Source organism: Macrobrachium nipponense, chromosome 5 (assembly GCF_015104395.2).
Source record: "Macrobrachium nipponense isolate FS-2020 chromosome 5, ASM1510439v2, whole genome shotgun sequence".
Taxonomy (NCBI): domain Eukaryota; kingdom Metazoa; phylum Arthropoda; class Malacostraca; order Decapoda; family Palaemonidae; genus Macrobrachium; species Macrobrachium nipponense.
The window spans coordinates 81,354,151-81,373,134 of NC_061107.1; the positions used below are offsets into that span (position 1 = coordinate 81,354,151).

Here is an 18,984-nt window from a genome sequence, read left to right on the forward strand (position 1 = left end):
AGGAGCCGATTTGCAGGAGATATGATAATTAATCTGTTTTGCTCGCAAATGCTATAACAGGTTTAGAATTACTTCTTTCCATCTTACGAAAAATTAGGATCATATTTTCAGTGATACGATGTTGATTATGAAGTAACTGTAACTTTTTGTTTTCTTTATATGTTTAGTCATGTTGTTTCTGTCACAAAAGAAACGATAAGTCTGTGAAGATCCGTGGAATGTAATGGGAGTTCAGTGTAGTGAGTCGATCTGTCTTGTGAACTGTTGATTAATAAGGGATTTGATGGTCTCAATCAAACTATCCTATGCGGAATTCACCAATGAATGACTGTACTCAAAAAAAAAAAAAAAAAAAAACTAATGAGGTGGTCAGCTGGTTGTTTGTGCCTCTTGGTTTGCAAAGTGATATTGTATTAAACTTACCCTTTCTAATGCATCCTTAAGATTATCCATTTCAACATCTGTTTATCCATTTATTTAGTTTGTCTCAGATGGATCTCAAAGAGAAGCAATTGCCTGATGATTGATGGGCGGACACCAGTTTGGAGGTGAAGGAGAAAACATGATGCAGCAGAGGAGAATGCGGTAGACCTGACTGCTATTTGAGTGGCCATTTTTTTTCTAACAGGACGTTCCTGTATAATCTTGGCGATACCGTCGAAGGGTCTAAGTTGATTTGAATATAGAATTTAGGCCAAGCACTGGGACCTATGAGGTCATTCAGCGCTGAAATGGAAATTGACAGTAAAAGGTTTGAAAGGTGTAACAGGAGGAAAACCTCAAAGCAGTTGCGCTATGAATCAAGTGTTAGGAGAGGGTGGAAAGTAAGATGGAAGAAAGAGAGTATGAAAGAAGGTACAGTAAAAGTAACGGAAGTGGTTGCAGCTAGGGGCCTAAGGAAGGCACTCTGCGAAGAACCTTAAGTAATGCCTACAGTGCACCGCATGAGGTCCACTGACGGCACTACCCACCTATGGGGTCGAAGGGTCAAGGATCAGACAGTTTTTGTTGTTGGATGAAATCGACTGTTGCGTGATTCGCACTGAATAAAAACAAACGAGGGAATCATCCGAGTCATATTCAACACTTTCATTACCTGTTCATTTTATTCCAGATGCTTGCACTCAGTTGACCTTTAACGCAGGTGTAAAAAAAAAAAAAAAAAAAAAAAAAAAAAAAAAAAAAAAAAAAAAAAAAAAAAAAAAAAAAAAAAAGGATGAATAACAAGCAAGTGACACTTTCATTTTCCTTACATCTTGAGCACTTAACAGAACTGCTGGATAATTAGGAGTGATGCTTGGGAGCTTCATTATCAAGGCAGGTGAAGCATCGCCTCTTCATCTCGCGAGTAGGCACACTTTCTGTGCGGGCTTCTACTCTCCTGTTTCATATATTTTTCATTCTTTCAAGTTTACGGCAACTCGCCATCAACGCTCTCAAAATGAATTTATTTGCATATATTTACATATGAAGAGCACGTTTCCCTATTGTTATCATTTTAAGAAACTCGACCCTCCATATTCAAAGACAGCGTTTTCTTCACTCATCCACTGTATCTAACCCCACCCTAGCCCATAAAAAAAAAAATAATCCACAGAGACATACACAAATACTCAGGACCCAACAGAATCCCCGCTTTACAAATAGATTTTGTATAATTGATTGAAGAAATATCTCTGCCTCTAATTGTGTCACCAAGATCGTCTTAGATGTCATATCTGTAGTTTCCCAGAGGCGGATAGGTGCCTTGCAACCGCGTTTTCAAACCTTGGATGTGTGTTTTAATTGAGTGAACCAGCCTGTTTGATAGATTATTATGAAAGTGTATTTTTAAAATTAAAACTGTTCTCTCTTCTTCAGTGAAGTGGCAGATCTGTACTGAGTCAACATGCCCTCTGAATTTTGACTGAATACTTTTAGGGATATTTTCTGCTACTAGCTGTTGTCAAATTTATTCTTTGTAGATGGATTGTTACTTGAGCTTTTTTTTTTTTTTAATGTAATCTAGAATAATTAGCTACGTTTCATTATGACGGTTGTACACTAAACTGTTCTTTCTGTCTGGTGATGGTGAATTAAGCCATGGCCCTACAATTTAAATTCAAAACAATTTGATGAAATCTGTTTAGTTATTTGATGTCTTTGGACAATAACTGTTTGACTTTGCGCGTCATGGTTCAAAATATGACCTGTGCATATATGTTGTACGGCACTTGTTTTTGGAAATAAATCCAAGGCAAAGTATCTCATTCCAGAGTTCGACAAACGAATAACATTTATTACCGTGTAATCTGTTGCAGCAAAGTTTTGTTTCCTAGCAAATATTTTGTGTTCTGCTTTCAGTATTTGAATGTTTCCTCAGCACCAACACTAGTGAGTCTTTAGAGGATTAAGTGTTTATAGTCTATAGGCTATATTCTTGAGATGATGTCCGGCAACTTTTACTGCATTAATTTGTGGACTGAGTGACAAGCCACAACCCAAGTACTACATCCTGAGATCACGGACCCTATCATCTGTCTGGACCCAATTTTCGTTTATACACACTTGATTAACACCCAGACTCCTTAACTTATTTTCCTTACCGACTATCATAAGCTCAGTTTTTTTTATTTTCGTTCAATTTCAACGGCTTCAAAGTCATCTATTGTTTAATATTCGATAGAACTTCATTTAATCTTCTATTTGTATCCTCAATATTTGTAACAATGAAATAGAATTGTTCGTCATCGGCATATAACTTACATTCTATTCCAAGATGCTTAAATTCTATTCCAAGATAATGTTGTATATTAGACAAACTAATTGTATAGATGTAGAGTAGAACATGGTCAAATACACTTCCCTGAGGAACTCCTCTTGTCAAAGGTTCATACGATGACATGTCATTTCCAATCTGTGGGTACACAGTACACAGTGCGACCTATCTTTCAAATAGTCCTTCAAAAGCTCAAGTGCATCATCTACAACTACGATGGATTGGAGATCATCTAAGACTAAGGGTTAGTCGTGTACAACTGTGTGACTGCGAAAAAGGTAGCGCTAAGATCCAACTGCATCAAAATAATACCACAATTATCTATATCCATAATTTCGAATAGGTCATTTACCACTGAGCATAATGTTGTCTCAGTGGACTCTATGCAGCTTGGCAATCAGGAAAAACACCTGCGGTATTTAGGTAAGCATGATTGATTGTTCAAGCTTAGCATATCCCATCATTTTTTATATAATAGATATAAACACAACCCCATTGGCAAGCGAAGAGCGAATAACTGTCATTATTAAAAGCAGCCCATTTTTTCTTTTGTCATCATCATTGCTGAGGTGGAAAGATAAATTATTGAATGACATGAAGGAACAGGGTCTAAGAGAATAAGATGTATAGGATAGAGGAAGATGGAAAATGCTGACTAGAAACAGCGACCCCATTTAGAAATGGGAAAAGCAGAAGTCAAAGAAGATTGCAGAGGGAGAATCATTTACTCCGAGAAACACTACTTAATGACCGAGTCTACTTTCTACCGGTGGGTACCTAACTCCCACTGTCTCCCAGACGTGGAACGACGAAAACCAAAACAATGTCCTCCTCGCGGATACTCCTGTTTAAATCGCCTACAACTTTGGCCCTGGGTTTGTTGTCAAGACATTCGAAGCTATCATATAATGTAAGTTTATAAATATTCTTTTAGAATTTGAGTGGACACAGTTTTGGAACGTTATTCAACGAATGCCCATTATCCTGCCATCATAGCTAACCCATTACTAGGTATGTGTTTCAAGGTATAGTAGCTTATGACGTAACTGGGTAAGGTCACGTCTGATAAGGTGAATCGTATATTTCTTCTGACGTTCTTTATGGTAGTTGGTGTATTTTTGACTGTTGGTGTTACTGGGAACCATAAAACTAGCTTCTCATTTTTGTGTTACCCTCCCCAACTGCGTATCTCCTTAGACAAACGAAAATAGTGAGAATAAGCCAGCCAAGACCTAGAGGCTTTGGGTTATGAAAAATAGAGGGATTTCTACAGAATATTTCCGCCGATACGACATCCACTAGGGATTGGGGCATCAAATGTATTTTGCCGTGTTTAGTAGGCTGGCCCCTGGTGGGGGGTTAATTACAGTCGTCCGAATAAATTATACTTAAAATTCTTGTTCAGGAGGTAAAACTGCATAGAAAAACTGCAACTGCTATATTCTAGTATGTAGTACCTGATAGGTTTTTAGCTTTACAAATGTTTCTTTAAATTCTTGTTGAGCAAGCAAATTAACATAGGGAAACTTCAATTGCCAAATTCTACTTCACTGCGGAACGCCAGCTTAGAATTACCATAAACCACATACCTACCTACTAGCTAGGTTGGTTTTTTGATATTAGGCTAAGCCTTTCACCTCTAGCTTACATCTACCTATAGGTAAAAAACCGTAGGGTCCAGATGGACCATGTACGATCAGCTTGGACAATCCCAAAAAAAAGTACATTATAACGCCTCCTGACATCGGAGATGGGCATCAGTCGCGACTTGTTGTTGGTGAGAAACGGAGCTAAAGACCTCTACTCTCCTTTTGAAGTAAGTATTTCTCCAAGTTAGAAATTAGGACAAATTTTAGATTTAAACACGAGGTAGTGAAAACGGTGTCAAACGTAGTGCAAATCTCACCAAAACGCGTTCAACTTTTTTACTTACAACTTGAAGTATTTAGAAGACTGACGCCATCTCGAGTTTACGGAGTCGCTTGTATCAATAAACTAACCATTTCCTGTGATAAATCCGCACACCACTTGTACCCACAGACGCTGGGGGGTGGGGCACTTTCATCACAATCGGAAAACTTTTCCTCACCAAGTAAACAACTGTTTTGTAGAAGACGATGACAGAGGTGCACTTCGATCATTTTTTAAGTAAATAGTAAAACATCAATATTACATATTTATGATGATTAATTTGAACATATTTGTTATTGAAAAAGTAACTCGATTCTGACTCAAATTTAAGTAATTTCTTTTTTGGAATTAGAAGTTCTTTTAAGTCCTGTATTATGACGTCAGAAACATCTTGACTTTCGTACCTATTGTAAATAATTGCTTTACTCAACTTTCTTGCAGAACAGTTTACCAGTTATTCATGCAGATTATCAGCTTTTCATGTAATTGGTATAATCGTAATGCGCATATATCTTTATTATTTACTTTTTGGATATATGAAGATGTTTTACTGCCGGATTATCGCCGTAGTGTGACGCAATCGTTTTCGGTCCCTGCGCCTCTGTTTTCGCACCATAAGAAATTATGGGGCCGAATTTGCAATGACCAGAAAGTCGTTAAAAGAGGAAAGTTAGCATTGAGGGCATATGTTATGATTGAGAAAAATATAAATTTATTCAATAGCTAGCTTGTAAAAAATACTTGATTACAAAAAACTTGATTGACAAGTAAGCAGCATACCTACTATGTTTCAGAGACAGTGCAAGCACGTTTTTGGGCAATACCTATTTCTGTAACGAACACTCGTATCAGAACGAGATTTTGCTATAGTGCATTACACCCAGTGTCGTAATTTATAAGGGTATCGTGAATCACTGATCGTAAAGAATAACGACACTTGTCCTTGTACCAAGAGACAAAAACTCCATTATGCAGAAATGGTACGAACACGCGTGTTTGTAAAACTCCACCCCCCACCCACCCTCACCCCCCCCCCCCTCCACCGCCACCCCTTTCCTTCGTTCCTACGCCATTCATTCTCTCTCTCTCTCTCTCTCTATGTTGCCATTCGGTATGTGTTGACCTCCAAACTGGGTATAAGACTACACACAAAACGTTGAAATTGGTGAAATTAGGCTATGTATTGGAAGTATATATATATAAATATTAAAGCAATTTTATCATTATTGCATTACTATGACAACTAGAATTCATGGAAACAGTTTATAATAATGAAACGGCGTATGTGTGAAGCCTCCACTAATGTGGCAACGATGATTTTGCCATTCTTAGCATGCAAACATTAAAGGTTACATTTATTTCTGGTATACGGTTAATAAAGAAATTCAAAATACTAATATGTAGACTGAAATCAATGAAAAGTGCTAGCAAAAACAAAAAAGCAAAAAAAAAAATATGTATATAATTCATTTATCCGTAATCGTTCCTCTATGGTTTTCGGCAGCCAGATGTACAAAACGTTAGAAACATTTGATTGTATCTACTTTAGAAATATCTGTAATTTTTTTGGGTAATTTAATTGGTTGCAAAAAGGGATAATATACATGAATTAAATTAAATTTTTTAAATAAAGTAAATTTGAACTAAATGACGAGTAAAGTAAACAATTTAGGGAATAAAACTTTGCAGTTTCGTCGTCTGCTGTTCGTAACTGTGTTTGTGCGCGTCGCTTAGGAACCAGGAACAGCAACTGGTTTAAAGTGCAATGTGGAGTGAACTGAGACCAAAATGTGTATAATAACAATCAAATAAGCACTGTGGAGTTTCAGTTGTGATGGCAGTAAGGATAAAAACCACCGATTACAAGGTAAGAATGAATTCAGTTCAAACCATGACCCCGGGAATAAAAAGTTTCATACTTTCAGTAATATAGGCAACAAAATGTTGTTTTATTGTGCTGATTACAACTGCAATCTTGAGTAAGATCAATAAACGTTACATACATATGCTAACATTGTTCAAATGATTGCTGGGAAAGATGATTTTCGTCACTGATCAAAACCTGTACGTACATCCCACGGTAGCCGCCATATTGGATTTCAAAACTGCCTTGAAAACATATTTTACAAAGAGCATCACATGCTTATTTTAGTTCGTATGGGGCTTTCATATATCACATTATGTTGACGAAACTTCAATCTTTTGAATGGTATGCTTGGAGTTGTAATTGTATTCTTGTTTCACCATTTAAATATCGAGTGAATAAGACCTGAAAACCGTGATAAGGGTTGGTAGTCGCTGGTCGTTTTTTTCCCCCTATTTTTTTGGTCATATCTTACCATATGTATATTTTTTTGGTGAGACCAGTGGTTTTTGTTTTCTCCTTCCCTCAATAGCCAACAAGGTTAATTTAAGTCCTAGTGGTGTGTTGGGTATTTGGAATGCAGAATACAAACAGAAATGGCTGGCGAATAAACTATGCCAAATGCTACCTCACATGCACCATGTTATAGTAGAGCTTTTGGTTCAGACACGACCCCAAAGTGAGGGAAATGGTGGGGGTGTTTTTGGGGGGACATGTATTTAACCAATCATGTTGCAGTATTAACCCTACATTGTGATAGGACCGAGTGAAGAATTTAGGAGGATTCATACACTAAGTTACATATGTTCCTTATCCTCATTTGTTTCATAATCGTGTGATATAATTTCAGTCTTTTATTTCTATTCCGTTTCTTAAAGTTTTTGCTTAATATGTGCATTGACCTGTTCTCATTTCATAATTTTGCCTTGCACATCTTGCAATATTACCCTACAATGAAGGCCAAGCACCTGAAAAATACCTAAGGGGTGTGAGGATAAGAAGCTTTTAGGACGTTTTGATACCTTTCTGTCAGTGACGTCAAAGTGAGGGTTGTTTTAGGGGTATTTCATACATGATTTATACATGATTAGTACATGTCGCTCCCTTCTTTTTCCATTATTTTCGCCTGCGCTGTCTATTTTCGTTGCACCATTTTACAACGCATTGCTCACCCATAACAATTTCTTTGTTTATATGTTACCTTATTGTTAGTTTCATAGGACATTTACATTCATATTATATTTGATTTTATGCATTTACAAACATTTCAGTTTGGTAAATTACCATCTGTATTTCCTGATGATCTTTTATTTACTCTTCTTATGATAACATTTATGTTAACTTTCCTTTAATAATGGCTCTGCTCAGGTAACTCTTCGTCCTAGGTTAGGTGGGTTAGGTTAGTATAATAACCTTTATTTTAGGTTCCTTTAAAGGGGGGGGGAGTCAATGGTAGGCAAAGCCCTCCCGGGCAGGTAACACATTCTACGGGGTTAGTTAAGGGCGGGTTTTATGTTGGTATGGTAACCTTTATATCAGGTTTCCTTTAGGGAGGGGGTCGGCCCCTGGCCAGGTAACATGGTCCACTTGGTTAGGTTAGTATGGTAACTTTTATTTAAGGTTTCCTTTAAGCGAGGTTCCACGGGGCTAAGCCCCCCGGCCAGATAACACATCATACTAGGTTAGGTTAGTATGACAATCTTTAAATTAGTTTCCTAAATATATAATGTTGATAATAATAATAATAACTTTTTACTGGTAATAATATTTTATCATTTATTTCCCGATAGAACATACGGTTTCTATCCATTTCATAATTTATTCTCAAATAGTATACATATCTATATGCCTGTACATATAATTGTATGTATTGTATAGATAATATGTAAAATAGGTGCCCATCCCATAACATTTGTCTACACCGGTATTTCCTTTAAAATACGATCTATTTAATTTCATAGAAATTCTCTTTCCAGTATTTCATTACCAGTTTAGTTGACTCATAAGTATGATTATCACAAATATAATAGTACACAAGAGAATATTTTTGATAGTTAATCTCTCTCTCTCTCTCTCTCTCTCTCTCTCTCTCTCTCTCTCTCTCTCTCTCTCTCTCTCTCTCTCTCTCTCTCTCTCTCTCTCTCTCTCTCTCTCTCTCTCTCTCTCTCTCTCTCTCGTAACCTAGGCACACAATTGCATTTTATCTTTTAGGGTGTAGAAGTGAGAAAATACATTTAAAATATGCATGAGGTTAGCATAAATAAAAAAATTCATTTGCATAACAAAACAAAATAGAACTAGTTGTATCAAGTCAGATGTCTACCTAGCCCTCTTCACCCATCCAACACTGCATCCCCACCCCTTCCCAGCTAGGGAAGCTGCTCCCCAGCTCCACCCACCTTCCTAAACAACTCTGCACAGCCTTAATGCACCTTCTCTCCCATGGCCCACAGGCATCCAGAACCCCTCCCACCCCACACCTGTGTGAGCGTAGCTGTGTTACCAACATTTCCCCGGAGCTGCTTGGCATTGCCAACCATTTGAGAGTGGTTTTATCAAGTTTTTTAAATAACCATTTATCATATATCTTTGGGACCTTGGTCACTGGTTTGGGTGCGTTGGATAATGTTGAGTTCCAAATAATGGCGATCCAGATAATTGAAGGATTACCAAATCTTTGTCTAGGCCACAATGCCAGATAACTTGAAATTGAACATTATCAGGGTCACAACACCAGAGAACTTGAAATTGATCAGAAAATAAGTGCATTTGGAATCTCTTGACAATATATATTTGTTCCGACACGAATACAAACCCTCGGTCCTTTAACAATAGGAAGTAGCTAGCGGCAGCTGGGGAACGGTCGTAAGCTTCAACAACAAGGGGAGAACGGTAGTTAACTGCTTGTCCAACAGTGCGATGCTTTGTTTATATTGTGTTTTCTACTTATGGTTTGTTTGACTTGAAAATGAAACTGTAAGTACACTGTTTTTTCATTTTCATTACTTAATTATTTGAGCCAATATGGAGCTATCGCCGTAGATGCTGCGGTTTTGTTCTTGCTCTTTTCATGAAATTGATACCCTTGAATTATGTCTCGGTGCCGAGGGCGGGCGCGCTCGCGCCGAGAGTCATGTATTTTGGGCGAAAGTGTGTAATTGAAAATGTAAGTACTCTTTTTCATTATATTTTTGCCCTGTGCCCCCGTTTTTTTTTTCGTTGGCCGAAGGAGCGTGAATGCGCTCGGCACGAGCCTCTTATTTAGTATGAATAGAATGCAATGAAAGTGGATTCGCAATTGCAGTATTCTTTTTCATTTTCATTTATTTAATTGCATCAATTTTAATTTGGATCAATTTCCGCTCTTACCCCCCGGAATTGATCCTTACGATTTATTTTCTGTGAAAGTGAAATCGCAAGTGCAGTATTCTGTTTCATTTTCATATATATTTTATGATAGCATCATATTATTATTGGATCAAGTTTCCGCTCTTTACCCGGGGTGGAATTGATCCTTCCCCTTTAAGTTCTATGAAGTGAATCGCAAGTGCAGTATTCTGTTCATTTTCATATTACTTTTCACTGTTGTGCGGGGGTAGGGAAGCGAAGGTCTGCCAGGAAGTCGTCGGAAAGCTCCCGCGACTCCCTTGGTATCCGATTCTTCGTCTTCCTTCCTGCCCCCCCAGCTCAGCTTCCTCGTTGTATTTTGTATTTGGGGTCTTCCTTCCTTGCGTTCGGGTGGGCATGTCTGCCCCCCCGTGCGTGAGCGAACCCCTCTTACTAATCTGTCTGTGCTACTGCAGGTGCTACATCCGTGGGAGACGACCTTGGACAGGTATGGACCACTGCGGCGGCAGGGCGTGCCTAGCATACACGGGCTGCTGCAGCGTCTAGCGAGGTCTGGGGCGGTGACCCATGGAGCGGTCTCCACTACTACCTCCATGGCCGCTTATGCTGCATCCCCCCGCCTGGTCTACACTCCCCCATGCTGTGTCGGTGACGCCGTCTGCCGCTACTAGGGCCGGTCGCCGCCGTACCGAGGGGGGGTATGCCGCCGCCGCCTGTGTTCTTCGTGTTGCCTGCCCCAAGCTTCCACTGTTCCACGCAGCTCGCCCCATTGGACTGGCCGCCAGTACCCAGGTTCCTGCTGGCTGCCGATGATTCTACAAGGCGATGGCTGGGCCTGCCGTACCTGCCGCTGACGTGGTTCCCGCTGGCTGGCTTGGCTTGGCCCTTCTGGGTCCTAACCGCTGCCACCTGCTGTTCCTGCCGCTCCTGAGCTAGTTGCTGTACCTGTCGCTCCTGGTTCCTGCGGCCTTGTCCATGCTGGTCCTGCCCACGGTGTTGTCTTCCAAGTCCCAGGTCCTTCCGGACAGGTGCAGTCGGGCCGTGTTGCTTCGGCAATAGCCCCGGCTCCGGCCTGGATGGAGGACCTGACGACTGCGTGAGCTGACAAGGAAGAAGAAGAGGAAGGTGTCATCTTCGTCTTCATCGTCTGCTGCTGCCTCTTCCCCTTCCGGACTTCTAAGGCCCATAAGCCGTAGAAGAAGAAGGTTACCTCCCCCCTAAGAAGTCTCCTTCGGGAACTTCTAAGGGCCCGTCCCACCCCGGTGGGACGGGGGTCCTTCTGTTGGTCCTCCTGCTCCTTCGGAGCGGGGCCCGTCTCCCCTTCCGTAAGGAAGAGATAGACGGGGACCAGAGGAGTACTGGTTAGCACTGGTACTTCCTCGCCTGGTGCTAGCGGCGATGCCGCTACGCCAGGTTCCGGCTCTGTCTCTCGTTCGTGAGAGATCCCGAGTGTACGCTCTCCCTCGTGAGACCGTGCAGCCAAAGTTTCGGCGCCAGAGTTCGCTCGGCGCCAAGACCGTGGCACAGAGCAGAAGGCTGGTGAGAGCCGCTCAGGTGAACTCTCGCCAGGCCAGCGGCCGCTCTCGCAGCGACAGCTGGTAAACCCGGGTTCCCCCCCTAAGAAGGCTCTTTCGGGAACTTCTAAGGGCTCGTTCCACTCCCGTGGGACGGGGGGGGTTCTTCTGCTGCCGGTCCTCCTGCTCTTTAGGGAACAGGGCCCGTCTCCCCTAACGCAAGGAAGAAGAAGACGGGGACCAGAGGCGTTACCGACTACCACCGGATACTTCCTCGCCTGGTGTTTGCGGCGCTGCCGCTACGCCAGGTTTCGGCTCGGTCACTCGTTCGTGAGAAGTTCCGAGTATACGTTCTCCCGCAGGAGAGCGTATAGCCAAAATTTTGGCGCCAGAGTTCGCTCGGCGCCGGGACCATGGCACGGAGCAGAAGCTGGTGAGAGCCGCTCATGTGACTCTCGCCAGGCCAGCGGCCGCTCTCGCAGCGACCAGCTGGTAACCCTGGTAGACGTGACTGTCTCTGACCAGCCACGGGCTGAGGCTGGGAAGAGGTTCCCCCTCCCGATCGTTGGTGCCAGCCTCGGCTGGTACCAGCGGTATGAAGTGCCGCGAGGACACGCACGGTGTCACCGCGTAGTGGTCTCTGCAGGTCTCCGAGGGACACGCACCGGTGTCACCGCGATAGTGTCTATGCAGGGACCGGGCGGATAGGAGGACCAGTAGCAGCTCCTCTGCACACGAGATCAGGGCCGCTGTTTTTTCGGTCTAGCCGTTTCCCTGGGAAACGGCTCGACTAGGCCTGCAAGTTGGCGATCGCCTGCAGCCCTCCAAGCCCGCCCTGGTTCTGGTTCTGCCAGCCGAGCGTAAGAGGAGCGTCATGTCTTCCTCTCCCATGCCATGCAACTTCCTCGGTTTGCACCAGGAAAGAGTGGAGGCACAGCGGGGTGATCGTGAGGGGCATGCCCCGCACGATCCCGTCACGACGCCGTAAGTACCAGGTACGATCTTCGGGGCTGACCAGGACGTATGCGCAAGTGGCAGGAGGAATCCAAGAGGAGTCTATCGCAGTTCCTCCTCCTTGTTCGAGGGGCTTGACGGTCCTACTCTGCAAGATGCTATGACTTCCGAGATCCAGAGGAACTTTGTCGAGGTTATGGCGCTGATTCGTCAGCGCAACGACCTCGGGGAAGGATCGCCGCTCCCACCAGCCAGAGGCCCACGTCTCGGCTCGAGTCGTTTTGGGGCCCGAGAGGGAACCCAAACCGACGGTGGGTCTGCCGCGATTGGAGCTTGCCGATTCTGTCTTGAACCAGAGTCTCTCGTCTCCGGATAAGAAGGCTCTCTCAGTTCTGGCCGGTCGAACAAGCTACTTCCACCTCCTATACTGCGACAGCGGCGTTTCTACGTGTCCTCGGACACCGTATTTAAATAAAACCCCTTCGGTCCTCCTGAGAGGTTTCGATCTCGATGAGGACTGGAATGAGTCGGAGGACGGTATCGGCTCTCTCCTGTCAGGTGGCGATCAGCCCCACCCAGACGACGTTCACAGTGGCGGCAGACCCTTACCTACAGTGCGAATTCGTAACCCTCCTTGGGAAAACTTTTTCTCCTGACGATACGTTTTCCCAGACTCTGAGAGGCCAGGCTGTTTCTACTCTTCTCCAACTGCTAGTTCCACTGGGAAGGCGAGCGAGTATCCAATTCCTTCCCCATTCCCTCTTTCCTTACAGCTACGAGGGAAATGGGAGGGATCCTACAGAGATTTCTCTGTAGGATCCCACGTTGGGGACTGCACTACCGGGGGGACCTTCGGGTCCTACCTGACGTAAGCCCCGGTCGTTGAGGAGGGATCCTGCCCCATCCTCGATTTCTACGGGAATCGAGAGGACCACCAGCCGATATCGTTTGACGAATTCGGTGGGGGTTTCGCAGAGTGCTTAGAATTCTACGGAATTTCTAGCGCATTCAGTGTGTTCGAGTTTTTTACGATCTCCAAACACTTAGGCGAGACCACGGTCCAAAGTGAGCGAGACGAGAATCCCGATAATTGTTACACGATAATGTCGGAACCTCGCCTATGCTCGAATTCCTGGAATTTCTAGCATTGGGAAGAAGACTGCTGCTGAAAGAAGATTATCTCGCAGTAGGCGACCAACCTGGAATAGAGAAGAACGGACGGGAACATCCAGTTTGGCTTGAACTATCGTCTTAGTTTATTCTGTTCACCATTGAAGCTTTCCTTCGAGGAAGACTTCTCCTTCACTCTCTTTGATAGAGATCGAAGGTGGTCGATCTCCAATCCTTATTTTGTTTTCTTGAAGGAAAAGAATTTAGGATGGAGATCGTTGTTCAGAATCCTACAAATATACTACGTATATTAACCTCGCGACATGATTCTGCTAAGCAGTTGAATTGTCCGAGGGGTAGGCGCATATCCTAGTTACTCTACGGATTGCGACTTAGATGAGGAGTATTCTAATTGAACTGCAACTCGGGGTTGCCTGCAACCTCCCAGGAGTTTCCAGTTTCAATTTTATATGCTTATGGTTTTGTCACGAACAACACCATTTCAGCTTTTGTATTTACTGAAATTCGTTTCGCCTAAATATAATTGCTCGAGCATATCTTTTATGCTCGGTGGTTCTAGCCGAACGCATTCCTTCGTGGAAAGGATTACTTGGCAACTCAGGATGATGAATCAGCGACAGCTACTGCGTATTGAATTGCCTGAGGCAACTCGGGTACCAGCTGCCGCTTCGAGATGCATGGTTGGTTAAGTCTTTCTCCCCTGCTTTGATTGAATACCAACCGTATCTCTGCCCAACAATCATGACTTAAGTCTCTGATTAACGGGGATTCTCGCATACATGAATGACCATCTACTGCTGTGACGCTCTAATTCATCGCCTTCAGTATTGCGAGAATTTACAACAGAGATATCTCTTCGACTTTCATCTTTCTGTTTACCACACGGTAACAGAATTCTGTAATAGTCTCTTGCTGCATCGCACTGCGATAATGCGAATGATTTTTGCGGAATCTGAGTTTGTCCTCAAAATATCTCTTATTCGGAGGTGTGCAATTGTTCATTGTTCACCCCGGATTAGCAGATGTATTGAAAGACTCGCCTACTCCCACACCTGCCAGCTCTACTTCCAAACGTTCAGCCCATGAGAAGCAGTTCTTCAGGCGGCTCTCCCCTGTGGTTTTCATTACTGAAGAACGCCCCGCTTTCATTGCAACTATGACTTCTCACCGGACAGCAATGAAATAGCGGTTAGCGTTTTCAGTCATTTGTAAGCACAGGTTCAGATCTTGAGATTCCTTCTCTCGATTCAGTTGGAAGACGTAGGTTGCATTCATTGCCTACCTTCGTCTTCAACGTCACATAGTGTTGTTTCTCCTTAGCTGAGATTCAACTACTATGAGAGTGTCTTGCCTTCAGGGACCTAGGTCTCTAGACGGCAATTGACTTTCGCCTTTTGAGCATATGCCTTAAGAGAATCATCACCTCGCCGTCCGGCATTGGTGACAAACAATTAAATTATTTGTTTGGTCTCTCGGCATAACCCTTTTAAAAGGCGAAGGTCACGTGACTTACTCGGATGCTTGGACAACTTGCCTCACTTCCGAAACTGAACCAGTCAGTCGGCAGCTGTCAGAGCGCCCGAGTCAGTTACGAACTACGCTGTGGACTTAGTTCGGTTGTTACGGAGCAATCATTACTTCGTCTTAATAGCTTGTCACAGTACCCATACCATCGACACCCACCATGGAGTGTCGGTGTCCTATCCACTACCGAGAACTTCGCTGCATGGGGGGTGGGGATAGGAGGATGCCGAGACTCTTCATGGCAAACGGACAGACCAGTATGGGTACTGGACATCACCGAGAAGTCGAGGAAGAGCGATAGGTCATGCGACTATTCCCTTCTTTTCCTCTGATGGAACTGCATGACTTTTCCTGCGAAGTCAAGCATCCAGGGGATGGGGATCCGTGACGCTCGATTTCGTACCGAACTTCGTAGCAAAGACTCAGAACCCTTCGGTCCCTGACGATCGGTTCGAGTCGTTCACAATCCCCTCCCTAATGGACTTCACCGCCTTCGATGCGAAGGAGATGCTGCTTTGTCCGCAAGAACTTCTCCGTGGCGCAGGTACTGAAGGCAGGGATCTGGTCCAACCAGACCACATGCACCTCCTTCTATCTTCGGGATATTGCCCAAAGGTCCTTGGATCTTTTTCCTTGGGACCCGTGGTGGCTGCTCAACATGTTGTGTAGCGAACCCAGACCCTCGCAGGCTGAACAGCATCGAGTCCTGGTGTGACTGTAAGAATGGATGAGTGAATGAGAGTGTGACTGGCTCCTCTTCCCATCTTTTTCTTCCCCTCTACCTGTGGGTAGAGGGACACGGTCGTCACCCTGCTGGATAAGGACGAGAGGCAGGTGAGCTACTCAACAGAGCCCCATCCTATCCCTTTCACTAGGGATAGGAGCATATATCCACCACTTCCTCCAACAAGGGGGAGGAAGTGGATGCCAGCTTGAGACAAACCCATACTTTATGTTGCCTCTTGCAAACAGGAACAAGTTCTTGCTTGCTGGTATGAAGAGATACGCTTGCCTCTCTCTTAGTACTTGGCCCAGAGGTCTGACCATTGATCCTGCGGTGCACACCCCGATCAATTGGACAGAGGCTTGGACCCCTCCCTCGCTCTTACGACCAGGGAGGCTTTCCAAGGTTGGACGAACACCAGTCTGTTCACCAAAAAGACTCAGATTCCTCCCACCAAGAAGTGAGTCTTCCTATTGTTAAAGGACGAGGGTTTATATTTGTGTCGGAACAAATGGCAATTTGTCGAAAATTGCATTTTTCCTAACTATACAAACCTGAGGTCCTTTACATATAGTCCCACCTCATGCCACCCCTCACTCTGCATTTTTTTGCATGGGCCTAAAGCAAAAGTGATTCTTCACTTCTCAGGCGCGCACTGTCGGACAAGCAGTAACAACCGTTCTCCCCCTTGTTCGAAGCTTACGACCGTTCCAGCTGCCGCTAGCTACTTCCTATTGTTAAAAAGACCTCCTCAGGTTTGTATAGTTAGGAAAAATGCAATTTTCGACAAATTGCCATCTTTACAGGCTAAAGGTAATACAAAATTACATAGATAACAGAGGTATAGGGGGAGTATTCATGCAGTGTAGGTGGAGACAAAAATTACAGAGCTTCGTACACCAATCAGTCAATGTCATATCTTTGTCCCTAGATTTTCTTTGAGGGAAAAATACGACAGAGGGTAGTCATTTGTTAACACTAGATAATTCTTTCTTGCAAAGAAATTTTCTCATCCATTACTACTTGTTTTTGAAACCTTGTAAGGTATTGCTTCTATACATTACTTGACAACTTATATTGAAAAGAGAACCTGGTACTGTAGGTAAGTAATAGTTTACATCAATTTTTGGATTGTCATTTGATTGTATGTTTTCATCAATGGAACATGACTGATAAGGTAATTATTGTCTTTAAACTTGATAGCGGTCCTGTATCTTGATTAATTTCTTTCCTTTTCCATTCAAGGTTTCACCATTATGTAAGCAGTCCCTTTGTAGAAATGCAAGTACTCTGCATGACAAAAAGAAGAAAAAGGTTGCTGAAGGTCCTTCTCTAGAGGATTTTATATCAGGAGAGGTAAATATATTTTGAAATTATTTTTCTCCAATGCTAAATTGCCATCTAAAGAAATAATGGTGGAATTAGTTGTTGAAACTTTAATTTGTTCATGAAGCTTACCTGTCAGATATATATATATAGCTGTATTCTCCGAAGTCCGACAGAATTTCAAAACTTACGACACACGTAGTGGGAGTCAGGTGGTTAGTACCCATTCCTGCCGCTGGGAGGCAGGTATCAGGAACCATTCCCATTTTCTATTCAGATTTTCTCTGTTGCCGGTACTGTAAAATTCTGTTTTCAGTACCTCCGTCTTAGGATTTTGAAATCTTCTCGGCTACTTAAGTATCCTGAATGACTTTTGGTTTTTGAATTTGGATCTGTGGCTAGGCACACGTTATTTGTGGACTGTTTTAGATATTGGCTTGATTTTTCCTTAAACTAAGATGTCTGGGTCTAGTTCGGCTAGCGCCAGAGTATGTTGTAAGGATGAATGTAAGGTGAGGCTACCGAAAGCTTCGGTAGACCCCCACAGTATGCAAGAATTGTAGGGGACATTTGTGTATGTTTGATGATCATTGTAAGGAGTGTGAAAGTCTGTCTGATTCGGGTTGGAAGGCGTATGAATCCTATGTGCGCAAGTTAAAGCGTGATAGGATCAGGAGGTCTTCCTCCAGAAGTATGTCAGACAGTAGACGTCAGGGCAGTAATGTTTCTCCTGCTAACCCTCCAGTAGCATTTGCAACTCCTAACCCTGTAGTGTCGCCTTCGGGCCCTGAAATGGTGTCTGTGGAGGGTAATGCCCTTTCTGTGATTCTTGATTCGTTGTGTAAATCTTGGAATCTAAAGTGCTTGCCTTGGAAGGTAAAAGTGCATCATAGTGCCCCTAGTGTTGTGGAGGGGGCGTCAGATCGGCCCTATAACGCCTCTAGGCCTGGACCTCTGCCGGACTCCCAGGATACAGGGAGAGGGCATGTCGAAAGCCGAAGGAGGGTTACGGCGAACCCCCACCGATCTGGCGTCCCTTCGGCAGTAACTGTTGACGCTTCCCAGGCTGCCAAGGAGCGTGCTCGTGCGCGTCTCCTTAAGGAGTGCTTCTCGTCCTCCGAGGCGTCCTCCCCGCGCAAGGGGTGGAGTTCTCGGTCGGACTCTCGCCCGTTGAAGAGGAGCTTTAGAGAGCGGGACGCTTTACGTCCTTTCGCATCTGCTGATCTGCGGTCCTCCCCGGATAGTTTCGCTGCCTTCCCGCCGCAGAAGAGGACCAGGGCCCATATTTATCAAAGCTCGCAAATCCAGAAGAGTACTCTTAAATCATTAAAACACTCTTAAAGTTATGAAAATTCTTAAGAGAATTTTTAACGAAGCCTCTGACGCGCTATGAGTACTCATATCTCAGGCCGAGATTTAAGAGTAGTGGAAAGGTCCTCCTAAGTACTTAGGAGTTTCTCATAGCGGTAGTCACAGACTGTAAACATGGCAGACGAACAAGAACACCGCGTTCGCCGCCCGAGAATTTTCGTCCAAAACTGGATATATTCGATGTGTATGACGACAGTGAGTTTAAAAAAAGATATAGAGTTGATCAAAGTGGCCTCATGTATGTGGACTGACTTGATCAGAGAGGCGATTGCCAACCGCACAGAGAGGTTTTCTGCGGTTTCCTAACATATCAGTCTCTCTCTCTCTCTCAAAATTAATGGATTGATTAATTTGATCACATATATTGGCACAGGATTAGACACGAAAGGGTCAAGAATGGAATGAAAATGAAAATCCTTAGAGCTTTTTTTGGTTAGTGGCGAGAGAGGAGCACTAGGCCTATGGTACTAGTGCTTCACATCTTTCATGTCTCATTTATTTGTGTGTATATATATATATATATATATATATATATATATATATATATATATATATATAT

General features: G+C 43.5%; 1 protein-coding gene across 1 annotated transcript in view; it reads left to right on the plus strand.

The window, feature by feature from the left end:
- Positions 1–3,515: 3,515 nt before the first annotated feature.
- The window catches only part of LOC135215461 (lipoyl synthase, mitochondrial-like), a 51,308-nt gene continuing 35,839 nt past the window's right edge, over positions 3,516–18,984 (plus strand). Inside the window, exons 1-2 of the mRNA XM_064250186.1 lie at positions 3,516–3,668; positions 16,974–17,084. Coding sequence (XP_064106256.1) covers positions 3,582–3,668; positions 16,974–17,084 — 198 coding nt within the window. The 5' untranslated portion in view covers positions 3,516–3,581. The remainder of the gene's footprint in view (positions 3,669–16,973; positions 17,085–18,984) is intronic.